Source organism: Marmota monax, unplaced genomic scaffold (assembly GCF_021218885.2).
Source record: "Marmota monax isolate L192 unplaced genomic scaffold, Marmota_monax_Labrador192_F-V1.1 WCK01_AAM20220418_F8-fsc00008, whole genome shotgun sequence".
Classification (NCBI taxonomy): Eukaryota; Metazoa; Chordata; class Mammalia; order Rodentia; family Sciuridae; genus Marmota; species Marmota monax.
This window is the reverse complement of record NW_026694432.1, coordinates 25,150,186-25,165,019: the sequence shown is the minus strand read 5'-3', so window position 1 is coordinate 25,165,019 and position 14,834 is coordinate 25,150,186. Positions and strand designations below refer to the sequence as shown.

At 58.9% G+C, this 14,834-nt stretch overlaps 1 protein-coding gene across 7 annotated transcripts in view; it reads right to left on the bottom strand.

Annotated features, from left to right (window-relative positions):
* Window positions 1–14,834, bottom strand: part of Kif17 (kinesin family member 17) — a 43,933-nt gene that overhangs the window by 21,024 nt on the left and 8,075 nt on the right. For 6 of the 7 annotated variants that reach the window (XR_006857073.2, XM_046468354.2, XM_046468355.2 and 3 more), the window contains exons 4-8: window positions 11,830–12,019; window positions 9,128–9,580; window positions 6,912–7,021; window positions 3,492–3,639; window positions 1,372–1,871 (exon numbers count right to left, since the gene is read on the bottom strand). Coding sequence is in view for 6 of the 7 variants with exons in the window: in XM_046468354.2 (XP_046324310.1) it covers window positions 1,372–1,871; window positions 3,492–3,639; window positions 6,912–7,021; window positions 9,128–9,580; window positions 11,830–12,019 (1,401 nt within the window). In the remaining variant the exon portion in view is untranslated. Of the gene's footprint in view, window positions 1–572; window positions 661–1,371; window positions 1,872–3,491; window positions 3,640–6,911; window positions 7,022–9,127; window positions 9,581–11,829; window positions 12,020–14,834 lie in introns of all 7 variants that reach the window. The other variant, XM_058571096.1, reaches the window with a different exon arrangement.

Below are 14,834 nucleotides of genomic sequence, written 5' to 3'. Positions count from 1 at the left end.
TATCCTGTCCACCCTTCAACCACCCCAGCACCATTTTGTATTGCTACGAAAGTCAAGGGCTTCCCAGTAACAGGACTTGGTACTTGTTGCTCTTCCTGGCCCCTCCCTTCATGCCTGGGTCCCCCCCTCAATGTTACCTCCTAACCAGGATTTCCAGTCACTCTACTACCTACTGAGCCAGCTGTATGCCAGCCTCACTCAGTGCTCAAGGGCACAGCCCACTGTCAGCATCCTCCATAAGAGTGGGTAAGGTAAAGGCTTCCTGGCACTCCCCCAGGGGCTCTGCTGTCTTAAGCAGAAGAGAAAGGGCAGGTTCAAACCGGGTTCCACGGCCCTGGAGGGGTTCCTGATGGTGCTCAGGGGCTACCAGCCCTGACCCAGTGCACACAGAGAAGCTGAGGAATTCTGAAAGTCTCATTTACATCAACCAAAAGCAGTGCTTCCTCTGATTTGGATGATAGTCCCTGTCTCATGCAAGAGGAGACCAAAGCCCAGGGAGGGAGGGGACAAGCCTGCGTTTCACAGAAAGCTGAATGGAGCCCAGCACGTCACGCAGAGGGCCAGGGAGATACTCAGGGTGCTGAGTGGGAGGTCACTGTTTGACACCTCTGCTTCCGAACTGGTGTCACTGGGCTCCGGCAGTTCTGGTGGGGAGGGGTGCTCCAGGGAGAAAAGGGTGGGGGGAAGAGGGATGGTTTGGGCCAGAACCATCCTCTCCTCCCCCACTGCCCCTGACCTCCGCTGCAGCTCCCCAGGGCTGCTCCCGCTCCCACAGCCGCCTCTGCCTGTCTGCGGAGAGAAGGGCCCAAGGGGTGGAGAGAAGAGCAGGGAACACCCAGCACCCCATTTTCTAGAGGAGCAATCTGAGGTCTGGAGAGGCAAAGGTCCTGGGTCACATAACTGAGGGAGTGTGGGCCTGGGATTTCGAGGACCTGAGCTCATTCCCTCTCTCTCTCTCTCTCTCTCTCTCTCTCTCAGGAAAGGGGAGCAGAGACTCAGCAGGAGTGAAGAAGAACATTTTTTCAAAACATAAAAAGGAGGGTTGAGGAGGGAGAGCAGGATCCAAGCCCCAGGGGTCGACACTCCCCCATCCAGCGTGCTGCCCTGAGCCTGCGAGCACATGAGGGTGGACCAGGCCACCTGGTCTCTCAGGCCCACCCTCAGCAGGGTCCCTGGGCAGGTGCCCTCCTCACCAGACAGGCATCTATCTGATAACCTGCACCTCCGTCCCAACCTTCCAACTGGCCTGTGGACCCTGGTGCCCCCGGCCAGCCACGGATGCTGGAGGCCCAGCAGAGGCACTGCCACAGCAGCAGGTCAGCCAGGGTTGCCTGCTCAGTTTTTGTGGGCCTCATGCATTATATCAGCTACCTGCTCGGGGACCTGGGGTGCGCCTGGCTGGGGTGCGCCTGGCTGGGGAACGTCTATCCTGGCCACAGTGGAGGACAGTCTGGCCAGCTTGAGCTCCACCTCGGCGAACGGGTCCTGCAGGCTTGGCAACAGCTGCAGCGGCAGCATCGACAGTCCCTCCCCCTGGACAGCGCTCTCTTCCTCCAGCGGGGGCCCAGCGGCCGCCTGGCCGAGATAGTCATCCAGGAAGTACTTGTCCCTGGGCTCCTCCTCGGGCACAGAGAACTCTCCATTGGAGAACTCCTCGGCACCAGGTAAGGCCTCAGACATGGAGGAGTCCAGCGGGGATGACTCCGACTCCCAGGAAACCTCACACTTAGAGGGCTCCTGGGGCATGGAGAAGACCTCGGGCTTTGCCGCCAGCTCGTACTGGAACGCTGGTGGCTGCTCGGTCGTGTTGGCAAACTCGGCCCTGGATATGACCTCGGCCTTGTAGAGGACTTCTGCCTTCAGGACAGCCTCTGCAAAAACGGAGAGAGTCCTGCAGCTTTCTACAGAGTGAGGGGGAGGGGTCCGCTCCCAGGAAGGCGGCCCACGCCCATGTTTCCAGGAAGCCAGCTGAAGGTTCAGAGCCTCCTGGGTCCCTGGAGTCCAGCTTGCCCCATGTCCTCTCTCCATCATAATTCAAACCCAGCCTCCCTCCTCCTCCTCCTCCAGGAAGCCTTTGCTGACCAGCACCATGCCCTCTCTGCTCCTGGATCTCCCCAGCCACTAAGCGCAGGCTCTCCCCACCTCCCCTGACTTAGGAATGCTCTTCAACTTAGCAGGTGGCCCCATGGGTCTCCCTCCCTCCAGGGCTGAGAACACACCTGGTGCTCCCATATGCCCCCATGGGGTGCCCAGCTCCGGGTGCCTGTGCACGGAAGGTAAGTGAACCCGGGATGCGTGTTCCAGAAACCAAGTAAGGGTCCTTGGAGGCCTAATATTCAAACTGGAAGGAACACTATGAAGGACGGAAAATGCTAGAAGCTACCCCTTCCCTCTTTTTCTGTATCTCTGTCAAGAGCCAAGGCTCCCTCCCAGCTGGGACAGAGCTCACACAGTCCAACTCAGGGGCTTCAGATGACCCCTTAACGTCCCATCCATTTCTTTATTGCTTATATTCTAGGCTCCCGAAGAGGGTCCTGATCCCCATCCCACCCCGACACACACACACTTTTTTTTTGCAGTATTGGGGATGGAACCAGGGCCTTGAACATGATGAGCAAGCACCCAGCCACTGAGCCCTTTTCATTTTATTTTGAGACAGGGGGTCTCTAAGTTACTGAGGCTGGCCTCAAACTCTGATCCTCTTGTCTTGGCCTCAGAGTTGCTGGGATTCCAGGTGAGCGCCAACTCTGGCCCTGATTCCCTTTGCTGAAACGTGACGTGCTCTCCCTGGCTAGTGGCCTGAACCTGAGCCTTGGTTTCCAAGCCTGTTAGGTGAGGATCTGGGGGGTCCTACTTCCCTAGGTTGGGGTAGGTGTGAGGAGAGGGCGACAGAGCACCCACACAGTACCCCGCACCCAGGAAAGCCCGACTGGGTCTCACAGGAGACGGGTTTTGCCGTCCTGGGTGAGCACGAGGCGGGCCCAGGTGCCTGGTAGCCTGGGGGTTTGAATGATACTCATGAAGGGAGCATCCTAAAAGGTCAAAACAAAGACAGGAACTTCCACACAAGCTCACACTTGCTAATGATCAGAATCCTTGTGGGATGTGGTTGCTTTGGAAACGGGCTCAAAAATAAGAGGAGACTGTAAAAGACGCAGAACCTTGGGGCAGGGACTCCATTTTCAAACCAGGGTGACACTGCACACCTACAAGTCAGCCCTGAGCTGGGCCAGCCTGTGGCCAAGCCACCAGGACATGCGGCATCACTGTGAGAACACTGGTCTGGGGCCAGGTGGCCTGGGATCAAATCCTGACTTCACCTTACCAGGTAAGTGGGTTACTTACCTTCTCTGGGCCTCCGTTTCCTCATCTACAAAATGAGGGTAACTGTGGACTTACCTGTGGGCCAGTGTGAGGATTAAACAGAGTGGGGCCTGCTGTGTGGAGCGCAGTCTATAAATGCTGGTTCTAAAGGGGGTGGGCGTGCCCACCTGTCTCCTTCCGCAGGTTCTCCTCCAGCGTGGACAGCTTCATATCATAGGAGTTGCGCATGGCAGTGATGTCTTCCTCCAGCCTGGCCCGGGACTCCTGCTCTGCCTCGTAGTCAGCCTTCAGCCGGGCCAGGCGCTCCTCGTACTCCTGGGGGTCAGGGGGAAAGCAGGGGGCCCGCACTTTACCACCACTCACCACCTGGCTCTCAGTGTTCCCTGTGTTTACTCAAGTGACACAGGAAGGGGCTGGGGTTGTGGCTCAGTGGCAGAACTCGTGCCTCGCTAGGTTTGATCCTCAGCACCACAAAAAAAGGAATAAACAAAATAAAGATATTGTGTCCATGTATAACTAAAAAATATTTTTTAAAATGACACAGGAAATACAAGTGATCAAAAGAAGAACATTAAGCCCCCTGTGCAGCCTGGCCGGGGATCACCCCTCTGAATCTACCCTGTGCGTTTTGCTTCCTGCAGTTCCAGGGTGGAACCCAGGGCACCTCATGTACCAGGCAAGCGCTCTAGCACTGAGCTGCACCCCAAGTCCAGTAAGGGACTCTCTTTTTAACTCTTCAACTTTGACTTACTAAGAAGAAGGTCACAGAATAGGAGAAAATATTTCCAAAACATAAATCTGGTAAGAGACTTTTATCCAGAATAAAGAATTTATTATTATTATTTTTTTTGCCTATACTGGAGACTGAACCCAGGGGTGCTCTACCACTGAGCCACATATCTCAGCCCAATCACTCTTCATTTTTGCCACACTGGGGGGTGACCAGTAACTTGCCAACCCAGACACAGCACTTTCTCCTGCTCCTTAGCAAGCTTTTCCCCAGGCCTCAGCTTAATAGTGCCCCTCAGCCATGTCCCCACCACACTCTTGGAAGACCCCTGCCACTCTGCCACTGCATCGTCTTCTTAGCCCCCGTCTTCTCTGTATCTCCCCCTGGATGTGCACTCCCTGGACACCCCTCAGCCCATCCTCAGATGCATTTGTACTTCAGGTAATAGCTGCAGTGTCACCGAGGCCCGGGGAGGTTCCACCACCAACAGCTCTCTGACAGCCTGGGAGACCGCCCACCACCCCCATCCTTGATTCCTTGAGAATCCCAGCCAGCGCACCCTCATTCCTGAGCCAGCGCCCGCTTGTCACCCTGAGTCCTTTGCAGTTTTCTCCCAACATAGGCCTGACCCTGGTGAGCCCGGCCTCAGCCACCAAGCCCTGCGCCCCAGAAAAGCCAGCCTGGGAACGCGCAGCGGAGCCACCCTGCTCACTGTTAAATGAGGGGCCCTGAATCTCGGGGCCTCTAAGTGGCTGAGCACCCTGCCCTGTCCCCACCGTCTTCATCTGTTCTCTGTACTCTGCACGCCCCCACATCTCCTGCGTCTGCAACACGGTAACACCGAAGCCATGGGCGCTGTCATCTGCCCGTCCTGCAGGCAGCCGAGCTCCCCCTGTGGCCATCAGGCACCTCTGGAGCAGAGCCTGGAGGCCTTTCAGTCCCCAACTCCCTGCCATCCTCTGTACTGGAAGGCTCCCCACCAGTCTAACCCCAACCTCCCTGGGCCCCACAGGCCCTCCAGCTACAGTGCGCAGCGTGGGCTTGGAGAGGGCTGAATGGGGCTGGAGAGCAAGGCCAGCCCCCAACTTCAGGTGACCAGCTACACAACCCAGCCGCCGGAAGACAGCCCTCCTCCCGCACGCCCAGGCCCACACCGGCAGCAAGCACGAGAGCCCAACGGGCAGACAGGGCCCAGGGAGCTGAAGCAACCAGGCCGAGGCCACAGCGCCCTGCAGGACTTGACGTGTGGCATGAACGGCTGGCTGCTCCCTGAGAATCTTCCAGTGGAATCTCACCGTGTGGACTGGAGACAGCGCCTCGCCACCACACAGAGGGGCCTCCCTCCTGAGCATCTGCCCGGCTGGAGGGGAAAGGAAACCCAGTTCCAGGCAGGTGGCAAGTGCAGTAAATATGACAGTCATGAGGGAGAACAAACGGCAGGGAGGAGGGAGGACAGACATCCTCAACCCTTCCAAGTGGCTCGGAGCAGAAACTCCAGGGTTATCAGGGAGTCTCAGTGTCAGTGGCAACGCAGAACACTCTGGTGGACGCTGGCCACACCCATCCCCAGGGACCAGAGGGACCCTCCCATCTTCCTGTCTCCAGTCTCACAGTGGCTTGCCAGGAAGGGTGTCCCTACCCCATGGTGACCACTAGGGGGCGGTGGCGCCTGCTCATTGGACAGCCAGGGCACCCGCTCAACAGGGCAGCCTTGGGGAAGCTGTGATCACAGCTCCTGTCCAACACACCTCGCCAGTCCCTCCTGGATCTAACCAAAGTCCACCAGTTGATTCCACACCCTCCCGGGGCCCTGCAAACCTGACTTCTCTCGCTTCTGTGGGCTTGTGCTCCACCATCCCTAAAGGCCCCCTCTTGCTGCCTGCCACCTCCCCAGAGGCAGACCAGGGCTCCAGAGACAGACCTGGCACCAGACCCTGCCCCAGACTCGTCGGAGAAAAGGTGAACTGAGCAGCTGGGCTCCCGGGACCCCCAGCCCACAAGACAGGCCCCAGGCCTTACCAGCTGCACTCTCCACAGGCTGGGCACCAGGCCCCGCAGTGGCACAGGCAGACCCAGGGCCTGAGGGCTGCCCCCAGCTGAGGTCATAGTTGAGTGGCAGGGGCCCAGGTGCAGAAGCAGCTAGGACAGACCCCTGCAAAGTTGGCTCTGCCTGGCAGTAGGTCCACTGTCAGGAAAAGCCACTTCCCTAAAGGGACTATCAAATGTCAACCTCTACCACAGGCTCAGCACCTGGAGCAGGGAGGGAGCCTAAGCCGGGAGTCTCAGCCTTCCCTCTGCCCATCAGCTCTCCACCTGCCCTCCTGCTTCCCAGGGACACTGGGAGACAATGTGGAAGACCCAGATGTCCCCAGCAGCAGCTTTTCCTAGGAGGCCAACACTATGCTGACACTGGTCAGTTGGGCTGCCAGGCTCTTGGCCCCTGGCTGGCTGGCAGCTGCTAAGAGAGATTCCTGCACGGGGCCAAATGACCTTGGCCTGGCTCATTCCCACCCATATCCAGCCCTCCCCTCAGGCCTGGGGAGGATGCGCTCCTGGGGCTGTCCCGTGCCCTCTGCTGTCCTCACACATGTGTTCCCAAGGCATGGGCTGCAGGCAAGAGCCTGGGACCTGGGTTCAGATCCTGGCTCAGAGTCTCCATAGCTATGATCTTGGGCAAGGCAATGACAACTCTTTGAGCCCTAGTTTTCTTCGGTACAAAGAGAAGGCCCCAGCCCCATGGGACAGGTGAGGGGGGTGCTATCCTGCGTTCGCTGGCCCTCCGAGGCCTAAAGCAGCAGTCACCCTCCCTTTCCTTAGGGGCCCTGCAAGCCTGCTCCCCCACATAACCAGGCCTCACCTCCCGAATTAGCTGCTTCTCGGCCTCTGTGTCTTGTTGGATCACAGGGGTGGGCAAGGGCTTCTCCTCAACCTGGACAGGCTTTGGGGGTGCCTGGATGGACAGCATAGCTAGGAGAAAAACATGGGTAAGGAGCCGTGAGCGAGGCACCGGGTTTGCAGGAACTAAGCAGAAATCAGTCACGCAGCCACTTGGAAAAGACACGTCTCTATATAAAATTCTGTTGGTCATCCAACAAATCTGTAGGTGCATCCAGACCCTGGGGTGCAGCACTGGACAGAGCAGATGAAACTCCACAGCCACGCTGAGCTTTCCACCAGGGGAGAAAGGCAAAAACAGAACCAAGCAAAATGTGTCACCTGTCACCAGGAGGTGTGTACAGAGAAACCAACCTCAGGGAGCAGGCTCGGAAGTACAGACCCTGAGGAGGGCTGCACTTTGAATACTGTGGTCTGGCAAGACCTCTTAGAGGAGGTGAGATGAAGGCAGAGATCTGAAGGAGGAGGAGGAGGAGGCAGAATCCAGGGGAGGGCTTCCCAGACAGAGTGGGAAGGCCCCGGGGGCAGGTCTGGGCCTGCACTAGAGGCCAGTGGCTGGAGTGGAGCGGCGTAAGGGGGACAGTTGGAGGGTGCAGGCTGGGGAGGGCACGAGGCCAGATCCCAAATCCACAGCTGGGACAGGCCCGGGTTCCCTGAGCCCAGAATTACTCCACCCAGCCAGCCTCAGCTGCCCCCCTGCCAGGTCCTGGATTCCCCCAGAAACCCCAGAAAAGCCAGAGGTGACCATGGAGGGAGGAGAGACAGGACAGCTCCTTGGAGGGAGGACAGAGGGAGTGGGGGAGAAACACTGGGAGCAGCAAACGCAGACAAATGTTTCACATTTTGCTAAATTTTGTTTAGAAACACGCCAGGAGCCAGAGGGAGAGCCAGGCCTGGCCAGCACCGGGGAGGCTCCTGGAGCCTGGAGTCCCACAGGCCTGGCTCGAGGCTCAGCTCCAGGCCAGGGCGGCACGGGCTGTCTGGGGGGCCTGTGAGCCAGATCCAGGCTGAGGTCTCTCAGGCCATTCCCAGATCCCCGCCAAAAACAAGCCAGTGTGGCCTCCACCTCCACTGCACAGAGGAGAGGCGGGGCGGGCCGAGCGAGTCTCCCACAGGAGGGGAGCTGGCTACCGACTGCCTCTGCCCCCAACCCCCCGCCCTCCCGCCCTGTGTTCCTCAGCAACCTGCGTGTTGCGCGTTGCGGCCCACATTGGCCACTCTCATCCTGAGAGACTGGGCTCACCACGGCCTCCTCTGCGCGCCTTCTCTGACTGGCCACGGGCCACCCCCAGACCGACCTGGCCACACACTCCTTTCTGCCCTACAGTCTGTCGTGTGTGTGAGGGTCTGCTGGAGCGTCCTCTGGCCCAGGAGACCAGGGCCCCATGAGACCCTGGGTCTGAGTCATCGCTGTGTCCCCAGCACCCAGCCACACGCAGAGGTGGTGCTCAGGGAATCCTGGACGGATGGGCAGTGGGTGGGAGGAAAGATGGAGGAATGGGTGGCAGGGTGGAGCATGGGTCTGTGGGTGGCGGTGGATGGGGCTGGTGGTCAGAGTGGGTGAATGCGCGGATGGACTGGGGAGGGAAGGAGGGAGAGAGATGGAGGAGGAGGGAGGGGAGACTGCGCAGGCAGCAGCAGATAGTGCAGGGCTGGGAGGCGGGAGGCAGATGAAAAGGGAGAGGCGAGGCGGAAACTGGGTGACTGGTGATGGCAGGTGCGAGGGAGGGCCACGTGGGATGGAGGGCACGGGAAGGTGGGCAGGACGGACTGCCGGAGTGCATGAGCCCAGGCTCTCTGCTCCCCTGAGATCAGGGGGGTCCCAGAGTCCTCCGGCTGCACCCTGCAGGCCCACTCCTGGCACGATCCCCTGCCAGATGACAGCCAGCCTGGGTGGGAAAGCCGCAATGACAAGGTGCCTAATGAGGCACAGGGTGGGGCATGGGGAAGTGAGTCACCCCGCTGCTGAGCTCACGACGCTGCCAGAGACGTGGGCAGGCAGGTGACAGATGAGCCCAGAGGCGGGGAGTGGGCGACAAGGGCATGCGGCTGAGGGACAGGTCAGGCAGACTGGCCTCTTCCCAGGGGAGGGACAGGCGGAAGCCATGTCGGAGGCGCCCTCGGTGGAGGCGGAGGTGGGCGCTGCTCCCACCCTCCCTCCCACGCCAGGCCGCCCACCTGCCAGGCTGCCAGGGCTCATGTGCTGCGCCAGGATGGCCTTGAGCCTCTTGATCTCCTCCTGGTACTCCCGGAGGAGGGCGTCCTTGGGGTCCTCATTGATGCGCGGCTTGTTCTTGATGCTCTTGGCCCGGTTGGCGTAGCGCAGCGTGCTGAGGGTCTCGTCGTAATTGTTGTCGGCGGGGGACAGGCAGGCCACCATCAGCGTCTTGGTGTTGCCGCCCAGGGAGTCCTGCAGCAGCCGCGTCAGCTTGGAGTCGCGGTAGGGGATGTGCTTGCAGCGCCCGTCCACCAGCGCCGAGATGACGTTGCCCAGGGCAGACAGCGACAGGTTGATCTTGGTGGCCTCCTTGAGCCGCTCCCCGGTGGCCCCCGTCTTGGACTGCCGCTCACTGCCTGCCAGGTCCACCAGGTTCAGCTTGCCGGCTCGGAGGTGGTCCTTGCCCCGCTCGTCTGCAGACAACCAGGCGGGAGGCAGACCGTGGGTGAGCCCACAGGAGCGATGGCAGTTCACCACCAGGCCCTGAGGGCCCAGCACCCACCCAAGGCCTCACATCAGGCTAAAAGGAGCCACACAAAGGAGGTGCAACCATTGTGTCCATCTTACAGAGGAGGAAACTGAGGCTCAGAAAGGACATGTAACTTTCCCAAGGTCACACAGCTGCCAAGAGGTAGAGCCAAGACCAGAACCCAGGGCTATCTTTTTCCAGGGAGCAGAGTCTGGGAGGGACAGAGTGTTCTGAAGACAGCAGGATTCCTTTTGGCCACCACATCAATTCCTATAGATTTCTTGTGAGGCCAAAGGCAGAGGATGAAGGATGTGATTGGATCACCAGGGAGTTGTGTTCTTTCACACACACACACACACACAAATGCTTTAGAAATCCTTGGACCTGGTTCCCAATGCAGTCCTGCCTCCTCCTTGCTGTGTGACGTTAGCAGAGCCATGCATCTCTCTGAGTCTCAATTTCACACATCCATGAAATGAGACTAGCAATCTACTAGAGTAGATGGTGGCACATTCTTGCAGGATCTACCTGGGGCCAGCACACATCGGGGGGTCATTCCTCTGGGAACAGGGACAGTTCTGCAGGGCCTGGGGCTGTGCCAGTAGAGCAGACCTTGGATGTTGGGCGTGACAGGAGAGCCAGGCACTGGCTGGGAGCACGGGGCTTAGAAACAGGTTTTTGAAGACACAGACCTGGAGGGTCACATCCTGATTCTGTCCCTTAGTGGCTACAAAAGTGCAGGAAATGGCTTCCCCCTGGACTGGAAAGCTCAGCCTTCCTCCCGAGCAGGGGGCCGAACCCTCCTGACTGGGTGGGGTCCCACAGGGCACACACTCGCAGAACCCTGGCGCCCCTGGCTCAGGCCAGAGCCCATGCCACGACAGCATGCTGCTTAGTGCTACTGAGGTTCTTAGTCATGGTCACGAGGTCACCAAAACTCCCCAAGAGAAAGGGGGTAAAATCATTTGTTTCTGACTTCTCTGTGAACTAGGCCCAAACTCGGGATAGGGAGGGAGTGGACGGGGCACAGAGCTTCCTCCCTGTTTCCCACGGGCTGGACCAGAATTGGCCTGAGTCTTGTCCATGGGCACAGCACTGAAAGTCTGGCTGTACCCAGGAGTGACGGACACGCAAGGGGCTTCATTCTTCAGGTTTAAAAGGAAAAAGAGAGGGGGGTGAGCTGTGGGGGTGGGTGCACATCTACAATCCCAGCCACCCGGGAGGCTGAGGCAGGAGGACAAGTTTCAGGTCAGCCTGGGCAACTTAGCAAGACCCTGTCTCAAAATAGAATAAAACAAGGGCTGGAGATGTTCAGTTCCCAGCACCCCCCCCCCCAACACACACACACACAAAGCAGAGGGGGGGGGGGCCAGGGGGGTAGAAACGTCGTACTACTCCTTTGGAAAGCTATTTGCAGAATGTACCAAAATGTACCAGGAGCCTTGAACCTGTTTGTTCCCTTTGTTTCCTGAGGCCAGTCCCGGGAGTCTAACCTGAGGAAATGCCTCCCAAGGCAGAAAAGGCTTTGAGCACAAAGATGTTCCTCACAGCATTAGTTACAGCGCTGAAAAGCCAGAGGCAGTTTTTACCCCTTGTTTGAGGAGGGGTTAGAAAGGGCATGAGCCATGGGCTGTCCTCTGGCCACATGATCACAAAGACATGGTGAGGAGACGGAGGCAAATGCTCGGTGGTGGCCTGGGGGTGAATGCCAGGAAAGAACCACAAAGAGCAGAAGAGTCCAACTACGTCTAAAAATTTCATAGGAAAAAAAAGTGCCGGGCTGGGCGCCATGGTGCAGGCCTGTAATCCCAGCAACTTGGGAGGCTGAGGCAGGAGGATGACAAGTCCCGTAACTCAGTGAGGCACTGTCTCAAAATAAAAAAATAGAAAGGGCTGGGGATGTGGCTCCGGGTTAAGCACGGGCCAATCCCTAGTGCCACTGAACAGAGAAAAAGAAAGCCTGCTTGCCCTCAGTGGAGCTGGGCTTAGCCCTCGGTACTGCTGTTTACCCAGGAAGCAGGGGCCCAGCAGGGGGCACCGGCTGTTCCCCACGGTCAGGGTCAGGGTCAGGGTCAGGGCATCTCTTCCCAGTTTCCCTTGGGGCTGGAGGGCTCCTGAGAGAAGTGCTGGGGCCGGCAGGAGCGGGAACCTGGCTCAGGTGGTCGGCCTCCCTGCCCCCACCCCGCCACATACCCACGGCGTAGATCTCGATGCTGATGGTGAAGATGGAGTGGGAGCGCGAGGAGTCCTTGTTCATCAGGGTGTAGCCCACCGAGCGGTTCTTCCAGCCCGTCTCCATGATGCGCTCGCACTGGGCCACGCTGTGCACCGTGTGCAGGGACAGCCCCTTCACGTACACACCCTTCTCCGGGTGCTCCTTCAGCTGTGGCAGGAGGAATAGGTCGGGCCAAAGCCTCCTGCCTCCGAGGTTGGGATCAGAGATCCCCAAGAAACCTGAGAGAAGGGCCAATCCAGGCAACCAGGCCCTCCTGCAGCACAGCGGGGCCAGGCAGCGCACCTGCCCTGGCTTCCTGCCTGCTGTGAGACCTCAGGCCAGTGACCTAACCCGAACCTCAGTTTTCACATCTGTAAAACGGGTATGAGATGCCTATCCCATAGGGACTATGGTAAAGATCCAGTAAATAAGGCACAGACAATGCTCAGCATGTGCCCAGTGTGTGGGAAGTGCCTGCTGAATGCAGCTGAGGTCTGGGCTGTCATTGTTAGAATAATTCCCAAGAAGTGGTTCTCAGACTGGGGGCTTCAGTTCCCTGGGGCTGATTCTGTAGTCACCCGAGGGCTCTGACTGGTCTCCAATCTGTCCATGTGGCTCCTGATTACCTCTCTGTAGTTCCTCCAGGGCCACGGGGATGTCCCCAGGCCCTTGGAGGTGGCAGGTGAAGGGCCATTTGCATCGCATCCCAGAACCCCCAAGGATCAAACCGGCCCAACCTAACTGCAATAGCAGGGACCAGGTAGCTATCTGGGAGCTCCCGGCTCGATCTGCAGGCAGCCACGCTGTTTAGCGGTGACACAGAGCTGTGAAAGGCAATATTTTTCAAGTGTGAGAGGAAACAAAACCACTCTGGCAAGAGCGGAATGAATCAGGACAACAGGTGTTTGTCTGCCAATGGCCCTACTGCTTGGAGACACTGAAGGCTCAGATGCATGGCTCCAGGCAGCTTCAAGGGTCCCCAGTGGCTGGGCCCCTGCTGTGTGTGGGCAAGCACAGGCTGGCCCAGTCTACTCAGGTGTGAAGTGCAGAAGCAGCCAGGCCCAGCTTGAAGGGCTGCATGCAATGGGTAAGCAACTGAGGCACAGAGAGGCTAAGCAACTTGTTGAAGGCTGCACAGCTATTAGAGGTGACAGAAGGCTCCAGAGACAGGGTAAAGAGAGCATCCCATAGTACTGCAGCTTGAAGTGACAAAGGGCTGACCTTGTCCTAGGCAGTGGTGGTAAGAAGGAACACAAAGGACAGAAGCAGGAGTCCCTGCAAACGGTGTGGCTGGACACCAGCCCAGGGCTCTGTGGAAGTATCTGAGGCTGCCCACCTCGGGAACTCAGAACCCACCTGGTGCACAGCGAGCCCAAGGAGGGGCTGGGCACCTGCCTTCAGGAAGCACCTATTTAGCCAGTTTCTTATTTAGTCAGACAAACTCAGGCAGGAAACCTGGTCTGTGACTTGCTGGGTGGGAAATCCGTTTGCCTGTGGCCCCAAGTCCCTCGTCTGTGCGGTGGCCATGATGAATCCTGATTCTGCAAGACTGTTCCAAGGCTGAGGAGGGAACGATCTACAACAAATGCCGCAGGTACTTAGCGAGGCTCAATGAACCAGGACGTAAAGACGACAAGGAGCTGACTCAGGCCTGAGCCACCAAGGGACATCCCTCAGGAGGGGGTCTCCCCTGTTTTAGACCCAGGAAGTCTTTCCCTCACCTGTGATGCCCCCAGGGGCGTCCTCCCTGCTACTCCTGCCCCTGCACATCCTCCCGCCCTGCTCTGGAAGACGCCAAGGGGCATCGATTGGCCAGTGCATGCCCCCTTCCTTGGTAACTGCTCAGAGCAAGGTCACCATGGCAACCGGCTGGGATGAGACAGGGAAGGAGAGAAACTCAGGAACAGGGACGTGACCAGGGTCCAGTCCCAGGTCCATGGGGAGGGGCAGGCCCTAATGCTCTGCCAGCACACAGGCGGGGAGACGCAACTTGAGCCCTGTGGGCCCGTCCCCACCACACACCAACGGGCTGGGTCCCGGGTGTTTGCAGGAGCTCGGGGAAGGGAGTCTAACACTCCCCAAATGACCTGCAGGCCCTTGCTGACCCAATGAGCTCTAATTATAAAATCAGGCCCCGTGTGAGGCCCAGGTTAAGAGCTTGTGCTGAAGTGTGGCCCCCGAGTTCAACCCCTTGCCACTCTTCTAAGGGGAGCCCTGGCTGGTCATAGGAAGGTGCACTAAGCCTCGGCTTCCTCCTCACTGTCAAGGGTGAGAACAGTCCCTCCAGCAGGAGGCTTCGGGGGACAGCCTGAGGGAGCACCTAAGGCCTGTGCCCCAGCAGCCTGGGAGGCAGCGGGCTCACCAAGCCTGAAGCCTGTGTGTGCAGCGGCAGGAAGGCGCCTCCTGGGTCCTCAGGTCTTCTAGGGCCCTGGAAGGGGAGGAGAGGCCCCGCTGCCCCAGCGCGGGCTGATGGAAGGCTGCAAACAGGTGGCCCAGCCCCTGGCCTTTTGGAGGTGCCAACAGGAGCAACACCCTGTGCTGCCTCCTCGCCCTGCTTCCCGTCTGGGGGCTGAGCTCTGACTCAGCTGTGCCAGGAGAGAGGAGAAGGCACAGAGGCTCCAGGTGGGCGGCCGGGCTCCTGCCTGGAGAGGAAGAAGCGCGGCTCCATTTGCGCAGAGCGAGCAGGAGGAGGGCTGGGGTCCTGGCCTGGATGGACTGGGAGGCGAGAGGGGCTCACTCCTGGTGCAGCATGTGGCCTGGCCCTGGCACCCACAGGGCCTTCCCAGTAAGCCTCTGTTGATAAATGAATCAACGGATGACTGTCCCTCCCTCCTTGGAACTGAAATCACTGGCTTGTTATTGGCCCACGACGGGGGTTGGTCGGATGGGCAGCAGCAGAGCCAGAGCATCGGGAAGCTGGCAGGAAGACGGCCCACCAGGGCTCTGGCTGCACAGCGGGGTCAGCATCCCCCACTGGCCTCTT